General features: G+C 34.7%; 2 protein-coding genes across 8 annotated transcripts in view; one reads left to right on the forward strand and one right to left on the reverse strand.

The window, feature by feature from the left end:
* The window catches only part of LOC129948995 (synaptobrevin), a 97638-nt gene extending 85820 nt beyond the window's left edge, over window positions 1-11818 (reverse strand). For 2 of the 7 annotated variants that reach the window (XM_056060170.1, XM_056060167.1), the window contains exons 1-2: window positions 11665-11817; window positions 10659-10723 (exon numbers count right to left, since the gene is read on the reverse strand). In XM_056060170.1, coding sequence (XP_055916145.1) covers window positions 10659-10717 — 59 coding nt within the window. In that variant the 5' untranslated portion in view covers window positions 10718-10723; window positions 11665-11817. Of the gene's footprint in view, window positions 1-10658; window positions 10724-10867; window positions 11054-11664 lie in introns of those variants that run through there. The other 5 variants (XM_056060169.1, XM_056060172.1, XM_056060168.1 and 2 more) reach the window with 5 other exon arrangements.
* LOC129948994 (chondroitin sulfate N-acetylgalactosaminyltransferase 2) overlaps window positions 11792-13441 on the forward strand; it is a 34326-nt gene continuing 32676 nt past the window's right edge. The window contains exons 1-2 of the mRNA XM_056060166.1: window positions 11792-11855; window positions 12021-12221. Coding sequence (XP_055916141.1) covers window positions 12080-12221 — 142 coding nt within the window. The 5' untranslated portion in view covers window positions 11792-11855; window positions 12021-12079. The remainder of the gene's footprint in view (window positions 11856-12020; window positions 12222-13441) is intronic.

Below are 13441 nucleotides of genomic sequence, written 5' to 3' on the forward strand. Positions count from 1 at the left end.
GTGGCCACAACTTTATATCAACAGTTCAAATTTGTCCACCAGTTTTAATATCGAGGAAAAGGTTTTTCAAGACGTTCCAAAAGTACTTTAGTTGTGTGGACTTTTACTGGAATATGTTCGCCATTTCAATGTATTTTCGAAGCGTATATTGTTCGATTTGGTAATGGCGTATTTTAAACTTGTCACATGTCAAAAAATGAGAGTTTCAAAAGTAACAGCTGTCCAAACAGTCGTGTATTCATAATGAAACTTTTTATTTGAAAACCCTTTTGAACAGTGATTTGTAGATAATCAGCCAAGACTTCCTTTTGTCAACTCCTTAGCAATGTGTGTCGTCTTTTGGGACACCCACGGGTTGAAAGTTGCTTGGCTTTTCCCAACCTGTTGCTTCTGCACAGTTCATCACAAAGTTACTAAACTTAAATCAAGAACCATTAAAAAAGAATCAATTTAAAAAATCTAAAAAGTAAAAGAAACTAACTCATAATTATTATTATTATCTCACATAATTATTTATTAAAAACAAAAAAAAGAACAACATCAAATAAACCCTCGATGACCGGAAGCAATTCAACCCACAAACAAAAATAAACTATTCCAAAAACACCCAACTAACTTCCTCTTCATTCATTGAGGAGATCATTCTCTCTCTAGAATTGTATGTATTTTAATTTAATTACGTGAAGTGTGTAGGTACTGTATGTTGTGTGTGTGTGTGTGTACTATATATATCGCACTCTATATATGTATATTTATATAGATGTGAAGTACTTCTAACAAACATACAAACCAAAGAGGCATTAGATTCAAGTGCACTTAAAAACACACTGATACATGATACAAATGGCATCCTTGTGGGAAACCTTTAAAAGTGATGAGGCAATGAACTCTCACTACTCGCACCCTCACACTTTCCTTCATTCTCTTTGTAATGTAATGTAACTTTCTTTTTTGGTCCTATTTCTAGAATTATTATTATTAAAGCTTTAGAGCAGAGTATATGGTAGAGTGGAGTATAGAACATATAAGGACGAAGGAGAACTCATCCTGTGTATGTTTATTTACATAATAAAAAACATATTCATTGCGTGCAGAACAGAGTAGAGCAGAACTGAACTTAGCTGAGCTGAGGCACTGAGGAACAAGATACAGGACACAAAGAAGAATGGAACGAACCAACGCAACGAACAACGAAGGAACAAAAGGAGGTTAAAGGAAACTGAATGCGCATGAAAATGAGATGTTAATGCCAATGAGTATGGTTGTAGGGTGTAGGGTGTAATGTGGAAGTTCTTCCTTCCATCTTTCGAAATAAAAAAAAAACCTTTCTTCTTCTTTTATAAAAGATCCAGCAGTTTACTTATAGTGTAAGTAGATGTTTTTCAATTACATACTTGAACTCGAAACGTGAGTAAGGATAAAACTAATGCAATTATATTGTTGGTTAGATCCAGAGACTCAGAGACACAGAGAGAGAATGTTCCTCTTCGGTGTCGGTATCGTTGTCATTGTTTGGTGTCGGTGGCACTGGCACTGGCTGGCGGTGTCTGTCACTACTTGTGGGCTTAAGCTAAGGCAACATAATAAACTTTGAAAAGGTTTTTATATGCAAATAATTGAACATCATAAACATTTGAAAAAGACTATCATAATAATGAAAGGTTATTCTTGTTTGTTCGTTCTTTCTCCATCTTTTTTTTTTTTTGGAAAAGTTCTTTTAAAGTTTAGTTTTAATGAGTAAGTTGGTCGTTTAAAAGTAGATTTCTGCCAGAGGCTGGTTTAAGTAGAATTTGATTTATTTGCTTCCTTGTTGATGGAAAAGGAGGCGGGGGGAAGTAATATTATTCTTTTGGAAAGAAAAAGAATAATGAGAGTTTTTTTTTCTTTCAATGTACAATTTACTATAAAATTTTATGATAACGATTATTGTAATCCCCTCTTGTGTCTAGCTTCTTGTTTTTATTTATCTAGTTTATCACAAAAGAAAGCCTCAGGACGAGGGTCCCATTATTTATTCTTTTCAATTTTTGGCTATTCACTTTAAGACTGTCTTTATATAACTATGACAAATCACAATTTTGTTTTTATTTTATTTGATTTGGAGAGTTTGAGAGTTTCATTTTTATTTCATACCTTTTTGTCATGTTGTTATTTTGATCACGAAATTTTACTTCAAATTTTCCTTAAAAAACTCCACTAAGAAAAATTAATTAACAAGTTAGATACATATAGCTTAAAAGTATCTCTATTGCAAGTACCAAAAAAGTCTAATTTGTTGCAAACCAAATTAGCTTCCCTGATTGGTTCACTACGACCATAGATCGTTCTATGAAAACGCTCATAAAACAAAATAAAATCACGAGAATTACTTCTAGGAACGCGTATACATATTGAATAAAGTAATGGAGGACATTCAATATGGTATGAGACTATGTCCCTGATAAACATTATTCCAGAGTGTGTACGAGGACTTTCCAGACTTTGTATTCCAAATAACTTGCACCTGGTTTATAAGGTTGAGTATCAATACTCCAATTTAATTTAAAAAATCCAAGTCTTGTAAATTTCCTTTGTACTTTTTCGATTCGCTCACACGAGTTTTTATAAGTTGGATTCCAAACCGTACCGCAGTACTGATTTAACCGAAGAATTAAAAAAGGACTTAAGCGTGTATGAGTCATTGAATTCGTCAGTGTTTCTCTTAATGAACCCTTGCATTTGATTGGAATGTTTTGTATCGAGTACAACTCCTAAATCTATTTTCTGAACCACTTGTTCTAGTTCTGAATCGTTAATAGTGTAATTGAAGTCTTCAGGTGAACTGAAACGGAAACAGGACATAACTTGACACTTAGAGACGTTCAAGTGTAGAAAATTTTTGTCACACAATCAGCCAATCTATTTAAATCTCCATTCAAAAGGGTACAATCTTGAATGGATTTGTGGACCGATATAGTTCATGATCATCTGCAAATAGAAGACATGATGAATTTTTGAATATGTCAGGAATATCATAAATATATAATAGGAATAATAGTGGTCCCAAATGGCTGCCCTGAGGGACACCAGATGGCACTAAGATCCGTTCCGAAAAATAATCATCAATTTTAACAATTTGAACCCTTCGAATTAAATAAGATTTTATTCAATCGAAAAGGTTAGAGCGAAAACCAAACTGCAAAAGTTTATTCAAAAGATCCTGGTGATTTACGCGATTGCAAGTAACATCCTGTTTAGATCCTGGCTGTAATACTGGTGTTATGTAAGACAATTTCCAACACTCTAGGAACTGACCCGGAGAAAGAGACAAATTAAAGATGGTCGTCAAAGGTCTAGCTAAGGAAGATGCATATTTAAATCATAAAATGGGTGGAATCTCATCAGGAGCTTCTTTTTCTTTGTTGTATCGTAAGTCAGGCAGGGCTGTCATAATTTCTGAAACCTGTAATATCATTGAACCAATATTAAAAGATACTGTCATTGGAAAGTAAACAGCAAAAAGATTACAAATCTCATACAAGTCACTTGTTGATGTATTTAAGTACTTCATACAGTTTGGATAACCGTTTGATTTACGTTTAGAGTTAATAAAATTCCAAAAGCTTTTACAATTATTTTGTATATTAGATTCTATAGTAAGCATATGGGATCGATTCAAAAATTTATTGAGAATACCGAAGTTCAATACTTTCCTTTTAAAAAGTTTCAATGCTTTATTGTTTCTATTTTTTAATTAATATGTCTCATATTAAACCAAGCAGGATTTGGACTGGATTTAGATTTTTTAAGTGAAACAAATCTACGTACAGCTTCATTAATAATGGATACAAAAGATTCATCTGCGTTACTTAATTTGACTTTTGAAATATATGAATCCCAAAATAGAAAAAAACATTGTTCAATGAATACAACGACGGTGGCGAAGAATGAAAAATACGCTTTCACTATTGAACCCTGAAATTATCTGTTAAAAGTTCACTGCTATGACGTAAAAAGGAGTATTTATGCAATAGCTTATCATACAGATTGTGGCCGAAATTGGAAAATCCACCAAGAGTAATTCTTGTCATGAAAGGTGCCTTCTTAAGTATGTAATTCGGAATCGGTTTAAAACTGTAGGTCCCCTTGATCCCTGACAGCGTTACGCACACAGTAATTATTGAGTGTTGTAAGTTACTAGACCATAGTTTTCAACGGACTGTTGCTCCACTTAATTTATTTTAAGTAACGCAGCGATTAATTCCTGAGAAACACTGAAGTCCTTGAAAACCATTTCAATACATTTTCACCGATTTTAACTTCTTATTTGAAAAGCATCTCTGGGGTTTAGGAGTATACGAAGTCACTAATTTTTCGGTTTCGAAAGTGAGGTAAAATAAAAACTACAAGGCTTTACATTTGTAATGAAATTTTTAGCCATTATAAATTCTGGACTTTGCTTTTAAGTGTGAAAGACAATTGAATAAGGTTGGCAGCATGCGACTCTTTCAAGGTAATACTATGAAAATCGGTAAATCAATAAAACCGGATTGTCAGCAACCCTTGCAGAGTGTTGCGTGCATAAGGACCGTGCTCAGTAACGCTTTTAAAATATCATCATCGTTGGACAACCCTGATCCATTCCAACCATTCTTTATTCAAGTCCCTCTACCTATTACTATCAGGAGCTAACGTCATCTAGGTGACTAAGTCATTGGGAATTTTGATCCTCAAATATCTCCAGAGAAAGAATGATCTGCCACAATATCAAAGGATTATTGGAGCCATTTCTTCTTTGCTCAGTGACGTGACTAGGTTCGTTATTGTCTTTGGAAGAATTAAGCACACACATTTTTCGGCTTTCTTTTTTTAATTTTATGTTCCACATCATTTCGATCGGGTGTTTGCGCTGGTCACTTTAGAACGTTAATTTTATTTACCTCTAACAATTCTTCACAAGTTGTGATGTGTGCTTAGGGTCACTATCATGCATACATTTCCTTAGAAGTGGTAAAGTTTCTTCTGAAAATGGAATCATATGGAGTACCAGGATATTTTTGTACACATGTTGGTCCATTTTTGTGTCAATTTTTACTATACTAACACCGTGCCAGGAAAGTGAAGCCCAGACCATAACATCATGTTTGACCGTTTTAACAGTATATCGAGGATTAGGTTGCATATTTTGTAAATAAATATAATGTAATACATACTTTTTGCCATCAGAACCAAACCGACAGAATTTGGATTCTTCGCTCAAAAGCACGCGTTTCCAAAATCTGAGTGCTTTGTTCAAAATTGTTTTTGCAAAATCTAATCTGGCTTTCAAGTCTTTATATTAAGAACAAGTTGCTTTTGATAGGCAACTCAACCACATATTTTTTTTTTCATTTAATCGGCGTCTTACCGTCCTTTATGATATGTTGACATCATAAGTTTCTTTCAGTTCGTTGCGGACTGGCACTGGAGTTTTGAAACGGATTCTTTTGCTAACAAACTATATATTACTTTGTCTTCGTTTGGTGTGTACTTCCTTTTACCAGGACATTGCTCGATTTTTTTTAATGGTTCCAAATTCTTCAAAATGCCGAAGCGCGTTGTAACCATTCTTTCTGGAGCACTCCAACAGCTGGGATATGTCAGAAACTGTCCTTCCCTTGTCTTTTATCAGCAAAATTATTTTTCGTTTATCTTCTGAGCACCATTGTCCTTTTGCCATTACTATTTAAGTAGATTTTGATTTATTAAATAAGTTGATATTAACAAATACCAGATTACCTCGAAAAGTGCACTTTTATTCAACTAAACTGGGGCTAAAATGTGCTAAATTTATATCCACTTAAAAATAATATGAATTACAAACCTATGCAGTTTTCTAAAAAGCAAACAAATTTATTTATTGTTGTCATGAAATTTAAAGTTGCTTAGAACAAAACTTATACAAGTAAAAAAACGATATTTCTTATCTTCTTTAAGTGTGTTAAATTTTTTTCCCAAACAAGACAAAGTGATCAAAGTGTCTTTTACTAAGCACCCAAAATGCGAATCTTTGTTTTTTGGTCCCTTGAAGCAGCAGCAGCAATCTGTGAGCTACACCTCGAAACCATCAACGAGTTCTTGAAAAATATGATCGAATGAATTTGCTACTGGGAAGCTAGCAAAGTCAGCCGCTTGAACATACAGCCATAATACATGAAAAACGCTGGTTTTGTTAATATATGGGTCACCCTTGAGTCATAATTTGTAATGAATCATTTAAATTTTAGTGTTGACGTAATACAAAGTTAATGTTATTTTAGAGCGAATGTAAAAATGTAAGTACTTCAAATTAAAAATGATTTGAAAAAAAAGAATGATAGTCATAAGCGGTTTGCATTTTACTTTTATTCGAAACGAATATTGAAAAAACATTCAACGCGACTTAAAACTCTCAACCTTTCATGCGTGCGTGTTATGTGAAGGATCGATTGAACCTTCACTTTTTTGTCAATTCCTCAGAAGTGGCAGTGCTCTTGACAAAAAGTTTAGGTGGCACACGCAGGCGAGAAAGCCAAGACCTCTAGCATGACAGTCATACATACTACATTACTAGAATCTAGTTACTTTTTAAATCAATACAATATAGAACAGTGTTCGTGAGCTGGGACACTGTTCGTGAGCTGGGTAGTCGTGAGACACTAGCAGGTCATTTTAAAACCCTTTTATCGGCTGATAAGAATCACCATGCTTTCTATTATGCACAACCCAATATCACTATCTGCGAACTAGATATTCCTATTACTCGATTTGAGCTTGAAACTACTCAGAGTAAAATGAAATATAATATAGCTCCTGGAATAGATGGCATTCCAATTAAATTCTATAAGAATAGTGCGTAACCGTTTAAAAATCATCTTCTGGCATATTTCAACACACTTTATAAAAATTCTTTTGTTCCAAGCAATTTCAACAAAGCGGTTATATTTGCAATCTTCAAAAAAAGAAGATACCAATCAGCCAGAGAACTATAGAGGAATATCGACAGTTCTTTATGAAAGGTTGACGGAATGGATTGAGAACAACAACCGACTCACCATGTTCCAGGTAGGATTTCGATCGGGTTTTTTTAACGCAAGGCCATATATACGCTCTGACGAATATTGCCAGGAGATCGATTAAGCAGAAAAGGAGATTATATGCCTGTTTTGTGGATTTTAAAGCAGCCTTAGACAGCCTGGTAAATAGAAATGCGTTGATGTAAAAATTGTCATCCTTAGGAATTTCACGTAAATTCTTAATGTTTTATTTCAACTTTCGTGCCTCATCTACTGCATCAATGTGGGACGGAACTAAATTATCTGAATGGTTTGAAACAACATTAGGTGTCCCCCAGGGGTGTATATTAAGTTCGATATTATTAGCCTTGGTTATTGATGACTTTTGTAATGTACTTCCGGGTGGAATACTGTTTGCCGGTATACAAATCAAAGTTTTGCTCTACGCCGACGATTAAATTTTACTGGCTGACAATCAATCTACCCTTCATCTGCAAAACAACAAACTTAATATAAACCCTGGAGTCTATGCGTCAACACTAACACGACAAAAATAATGATTTTTGAACCTCTTTAGAAAAGAAGACTCGCAGAAGAAAACTGGTCCCCAAACAACGCACCCATTCAGGGCGTTAATTATTTCAAATATCTTGGAGTTTGTCTTACAATCTTAATGTTTCGAAACACGTGAAAGAGAAAAGCAACTAAGCAACAAAGTAGCTCTTAACTTGATGTAGCCTAAGTTTTACCCTAACCAAAAAATCGATCTTAAATAAAAATATCGTGTTTTTCAAGCAACGTTGAACTTCTACATGTGCTTCGGTTTTTGGACATTTACAACTGGAGGAGTTTGAAGCCACGCAAAGGTATTTCTTCAAACGCTTGTCCAGATTGCCTTCTTCAACGTCCAATTATGCTATGTACATATGTAGAGTCTGGCATAACACCTCTTTACATTACAAACCTTAGCGAGCTCTACGAGCAGAAGAGGAGAGAGGAACACCGGCTTCTTAGATGAAAAAAGAGAGCACGAAAAGCACGCGATCAAGGAACAGGAATGAGGTTCGTAAATTTTACCAAAAGGTAAAAAAAGGCATCAGTCTCCTTAACATTGCATATAATATCCTCTCTGCCGTAGTATGTAAACGTCTGAAGCCGTTCGTCAACAACCTGATTGGTCAGTGTGGCTTCAGACCAGGAAAGTCCACTATCGACCAAATATTCAAACTTCGGTCGGCAGATCTTGGAAAAAAAATCGATACCCACCATCTCTTTATCGATTCGTATGACAGCATCTATAGGGAAGAGCTTTACCGAGCAATGTCTAGTTTTGGCATCCCTGTCAAACTTATCCGTTTGTGCAGAATGACGATGGAGAATGCACGCTGCTCTATCAAGGTCGGAAAAGATCTCACCGATGCATTTGATGTCAAAAAGGTTTTAGACAAGACGATGCACTGTCATGCGACTTCTTCAACATCGTTCTGGAAAGAATTTTGCAAAACTCAATCGTCAACACTGGAGGCACAATCTTCCAAAGGTCCATCCAATTACTCGGATACGCAGATGATATTGACATCATTGGAAGATCAAAGCGTGATGTCAGTGGAGCGTTTTTGAGCATTGCGACGGAAGCGAAGAAGCTGGGTTTAGTGGTCAATGAGGGCAAGACCATATATGCTGTCATCAAAAAAAGACACTTAACAACGACGTCTTGGACAAAACGTCACCATGGACAGCTATAACTTTGAGGTAGTTAAGGACTTTGTCTACCTAGGCACCGCTATTAATACAGACAACGACACCAGCGCTGAAATCAAACGAAGAATAACTCTTGCAAATCGCTGGTTCTCTGGACTTAAAAGGCAATTGAGAAGTAAAGTCCTCTCTCGAGCATCTAAAATCACCATCCATAAGACACTCATCATCCTGGTTGTCTTTTATGGCGCTGAGGCCTGGACCCTGTCAAAGAAAGATAGAGAGTCTTAGGATGCTTCGAGAAAAAAATTCTTCGGGTGTTATTTGGTCCCGTACGCATAGATGGAGAATGGAGGAGAAGATATAACGACGAACTGTACGGGCTGTACAGGGACACTGACCTGGTTAGCAGAATTAAAGTCCAACGGCTTAGATGGCTATGTCATGTAGAGCGAATGGACATCAGCGGTCCAGCCCGGAAGGTCTTCGAATCCAATTTCGATGGGCGGCGCAGTAGAGGAAGACCGCGACTCAGGTGGCACATTCAGGTGGGTGAACGCCTCAAACAACTTGGCGTGCGAAGTTGAAGACAGCTAGCTAGGGACCGAGCTGGCTGGAGACGCATGTTGATTGAGGCCCAAGTCCATTCCGGACTGTAGCACAACCTTAAGTTAGTAAGTACTTTGAATCAATGGCACACCATGTTCAATGATCTGGTCGCCAGAACTGATTATCATATCTTCAGTGAACACATTTCAAGCGCCTCAACAACATGTGTATAGAAACACCTCAAGCACCAAATAACATCACAGGCTAATTATTTCAGTAACGAGTAATCTTCTGAGTTTATTAGTTACATATTAAGAGCCCGATTGGAAATACTGAATCTTAACTCTGTGCCGCATAGCCTTTGTAACAACTGAAGGTTCAAACTAAATTTCATAGTTACTATTTTGTGTTACAAATCATGCAAAAATTGATATATTTTTTTTATTTCAAAATCATCTCAAAATTGTTGAATTCGCACTTGATTCTTTAACAAACTATTATTTTTTTTTGTTATATAATTAATTGAACTTTTTTTTTATTATTTGAATCTTAACTTCTTTACATTTAAATTGTTTTTGTTATGAAATGTCGATCAGGCAGACGGCAGTATTGCCATGTCCTTATTCTTAAAGAAAAATTGTTGTTAATAATTTATTCTTCCAAAAGCCAAGAAAAATCAACTGAATCGATTGGATGCCCATAATAAAAACTATTCCGTGGGTCTAAAAGATCTTTGGACTGTTAATAGAAGCCACCATGAGACGTTCTTATACTTCAAAATAAAAAAAATGATAAAAACTTATCTAATAAGTTTTGTTGATTTTAATGTTTTTGAGAACTTTCAACGCTATCAATCTCCATAACATAAACTCTGCGGTTTTCATTTTACAAAATCTATAAACTATAATTAACAATAATAATAAATAAACAATAATGATTCAGTATGAGTATAAATTATTCTCCCAGCAATTTTATTATTTTTCATAAACAATTTTCTATTTGATTTCTCATAGAAGAAAGTCACGACTGGTGACTCAAACCTCACAAAATAAATTAAATAAAATCAAAAAAAAAACTTGATGATAACTTAACTTTGATAAGAACAAAATTTTGCAAAGCCTTTCATATTTTTGTTGTTGTAAAAGGCAAACAAAATTTATTAAAGATAACACCAAGCTAACAATAGGATCATCAACAACACCAAAAGAAGGAGAACAAGAACAAGAAGAACTTTTCCTTTGTCTCCCTACTTTGGTTGTTCGTTTTAAGTTGACACTTCTTCGAGTGCATTTGTACTCCAAAGTAAAATGTATGAATTTGTGGGAACTCTTAAGGAAGGCGAAGGAATGACTGGGAAATTTTAAACACAAATTTGTATGCAAATAAAATGAAACTTACTCAGTAGTAGATGAGGAGGGTGTGAAAGCCCATGGTCCATCATTTTGTTTATTCTCCATCTTCAACTGAAATAATACAAACAAAAATGAGAAAATAACATAAAGAAATCACAGAACAGAATTGTTATGAAATTTCTAATCATTTATGAACTTTGATAGGGAATCCATTAGAGATTGACCCGAGACAAAATTGGTCAATTAACCCTATACCTAAGCAGAGTCAGGGCCGCCGCCGTCGTTGAGCTATTGAATGACTGTACTTTAATCTATACAAACTTCTAACAGTAGCAATCACTATCAACTCGCCCACTGAAATATTCCAAAGTTCCGATAAGGTTCGTTCGTCATTGCCGTCGTATTATTTGAAGAAAACATGAAAATTCCAACTAGAATTGCAAAAATCTACAAACGTCATCATCTCCCAAGTGGAACTCACACAGAACCAAGAAGCTATTTGAGACGGAAGTGCAGGACTACCCCACAAAAGCAAATAAGAAAACGACCAACGTAGGTATGTAGGTAGCTCCAATAAATTTAAATTGATAATAAATAAATGGAATGGAAATTTATTGAAAAACGCGCAGTTTATTTATAGAAAAAAAAGGAAAATTAAACAAATTAGCTAATTGGCGATCCATATGGAGAATTCCACTCACTCTGGATTTTTCATTTTCATGTTTTTCCTCCGAGAGAGTTCTGTGTTTGCTCTACGACGACGATGATGTTGATGATGATGACATTTGCGAGTTTGGGCATTTTGATTGGAATGATTCATGATCTCTAAACGATACGACGACGACTACGACCAAATCCAACAACGAAACGAAGCAAGCCTCTGCCTGTTGAGTGCTACAACACCAAGTCGAAGTCAAGAGTAAAAAGAAAAAACGAAAACGAAAACGACTTGTTGCTTGGAATCATTTTTTATTATTACGATTAATTTGGGTGTTTTACACATTTACAGCATGAAATTTATGATTTCAATGAGAAATTTGATGAATACTTACGTTTTTCACAATTAATTAACACACAAAATGATAAGGAAATTAGAAAAACAAAAAATAATGCGAAATTATTGTTGAGATTAAAATAATTTAAAGTGCAAAATTGAACGACGACGTTTTCAACTGAGTTGGAGAACAAAAAACTTGGAATTCTTTCGATCATACGAGTGGCAAATGTCAAATAGTTTCGTTAGGTTCGTTGAGTTGTATGACAATTGATTTGGGGTGTGTTGGGAGAGTAGTAGAGTTAGTAGAGAAAGAATGTAGTAGATGAAGAAAATCTATGATCATTTCTTAATTTTATTTTAATATTTAAATGTGTTTTTTTTTATTTATCTCTCTCTTTTATTTCATTTTAGAAAATGAGACAACTTAATAAAGTATGATGACTACAAAATTTGAAAGAGAAAAATGAAATATGCTTCGAATGGCTGGATCAAAGCTGCTGGCAAAGTTACTGATTTTAATTTGTTCTGTAACAATCATATCATTATTGGCATTGACGAAATGTGGCTTTGGCGGTTTGACTGCTGATGGTGGATATGACAGTGATGATGATGGTAAGTAAAATTAAATATTATTGACAGTTTCAGAATTGTAATAGTTTTTTTCGAATCTATTGAAGAATATGCTATTTTTGTTGTAAAGGTCTTGCATTATAAAGATTCTGTTCAATAAATTGGTGAGATTGAAATTAGTCTTAGAGCCTTATTAATAATCAAAATAAAAGCTCACTTAAAGTATTAACTGGGCCCTAAATATTTTACCATACTAATAACCATTTAACTAGTCAGGTTAAGGACTATGGGCCTATTAAATTTGGTTGCTGGGAAATTAAATACATATATCTCCAAAGTTTGCGCTGTCATTTTGACAAACCAAAACAACATATTTTTGAAGTCAAACCAATTTAAGATTTATTGTGCTTGGTGATGTTTGGTGGGAATGTTTTATAAAAATAAGTAAGTAAATAAATAATTAATTTAGTATATGGGAATGAAGTCTTCCCGCAAAAGATCAATAATGTATCTGGTCATTATCTTATTAATTTTTCAGTTTTCAGGTTTATGTAGAAAATCAGAAATTTTTGCCTGTATTGTCGATAAACTTTTTATCCTCATATTCAGTGAATGGTTCAATTTTTGATACACTTCATGCCTCCTTGCTACGGCATTTTGTATTTGTATTTATTAAAAAAGTAAAAAAAAATAATATTAATATTTTTACTTAAAACTGCTTAAAATAAGGTCCTTAATATAAAACCTTAAGCTAACTTAAACTACCTATAAACAACTTAAAACACGAACAACCACAGCAGCAAATCTAACGCTTTTTGTTTTTATATTTTATTGTCTTTTTTTTTATTTTTTATTTTAAATTTTTATTTTTTTTTGTGTCACTATGCCTATTCTACTTAAAACTAAACCCTAAAACTATAAATCAAGTATGTAAGCCGGCCAAGGCTTAAAACCCCATACCGACTACCCAATATCAAGTGCTGATTGAGTCCACCAAAATCCGGTTCTCCTGCTTCACCCTATTAGTTCGGTCCCGTTCGGACACAGCCCTACTGAACCGAATTAGCTCTGCTCCGCCTTGTGCCATGATGTTCCGATTTTACAGGAGTCGCCTATCCACGGTTCTTCGTCTGACGTGGTTAGCGGAACTGCCAATCAGACCGTATCAGACCGCATTTGTCTAAAAAGAGAAATGCTTCTGGTGGAATGAAGCCGCTCAAGCGTGCACTTTCAAAATACTCGTCGTTCGCACAGAAAATTAA

Source organism: Eupeodes corollae, chromosome 3 (genome assembly GCF_945859685.1).
Source record: "Eupeodes corollae chromosome 3, idEupCoro1.1, whole genome shotgun sequence".
Lineage (NCBI taxonomy): Eukaryota > Metazoa > Arthropoda > Insecta > Diptera > Syrphidae > Eupeodes > Eupeodes corollae.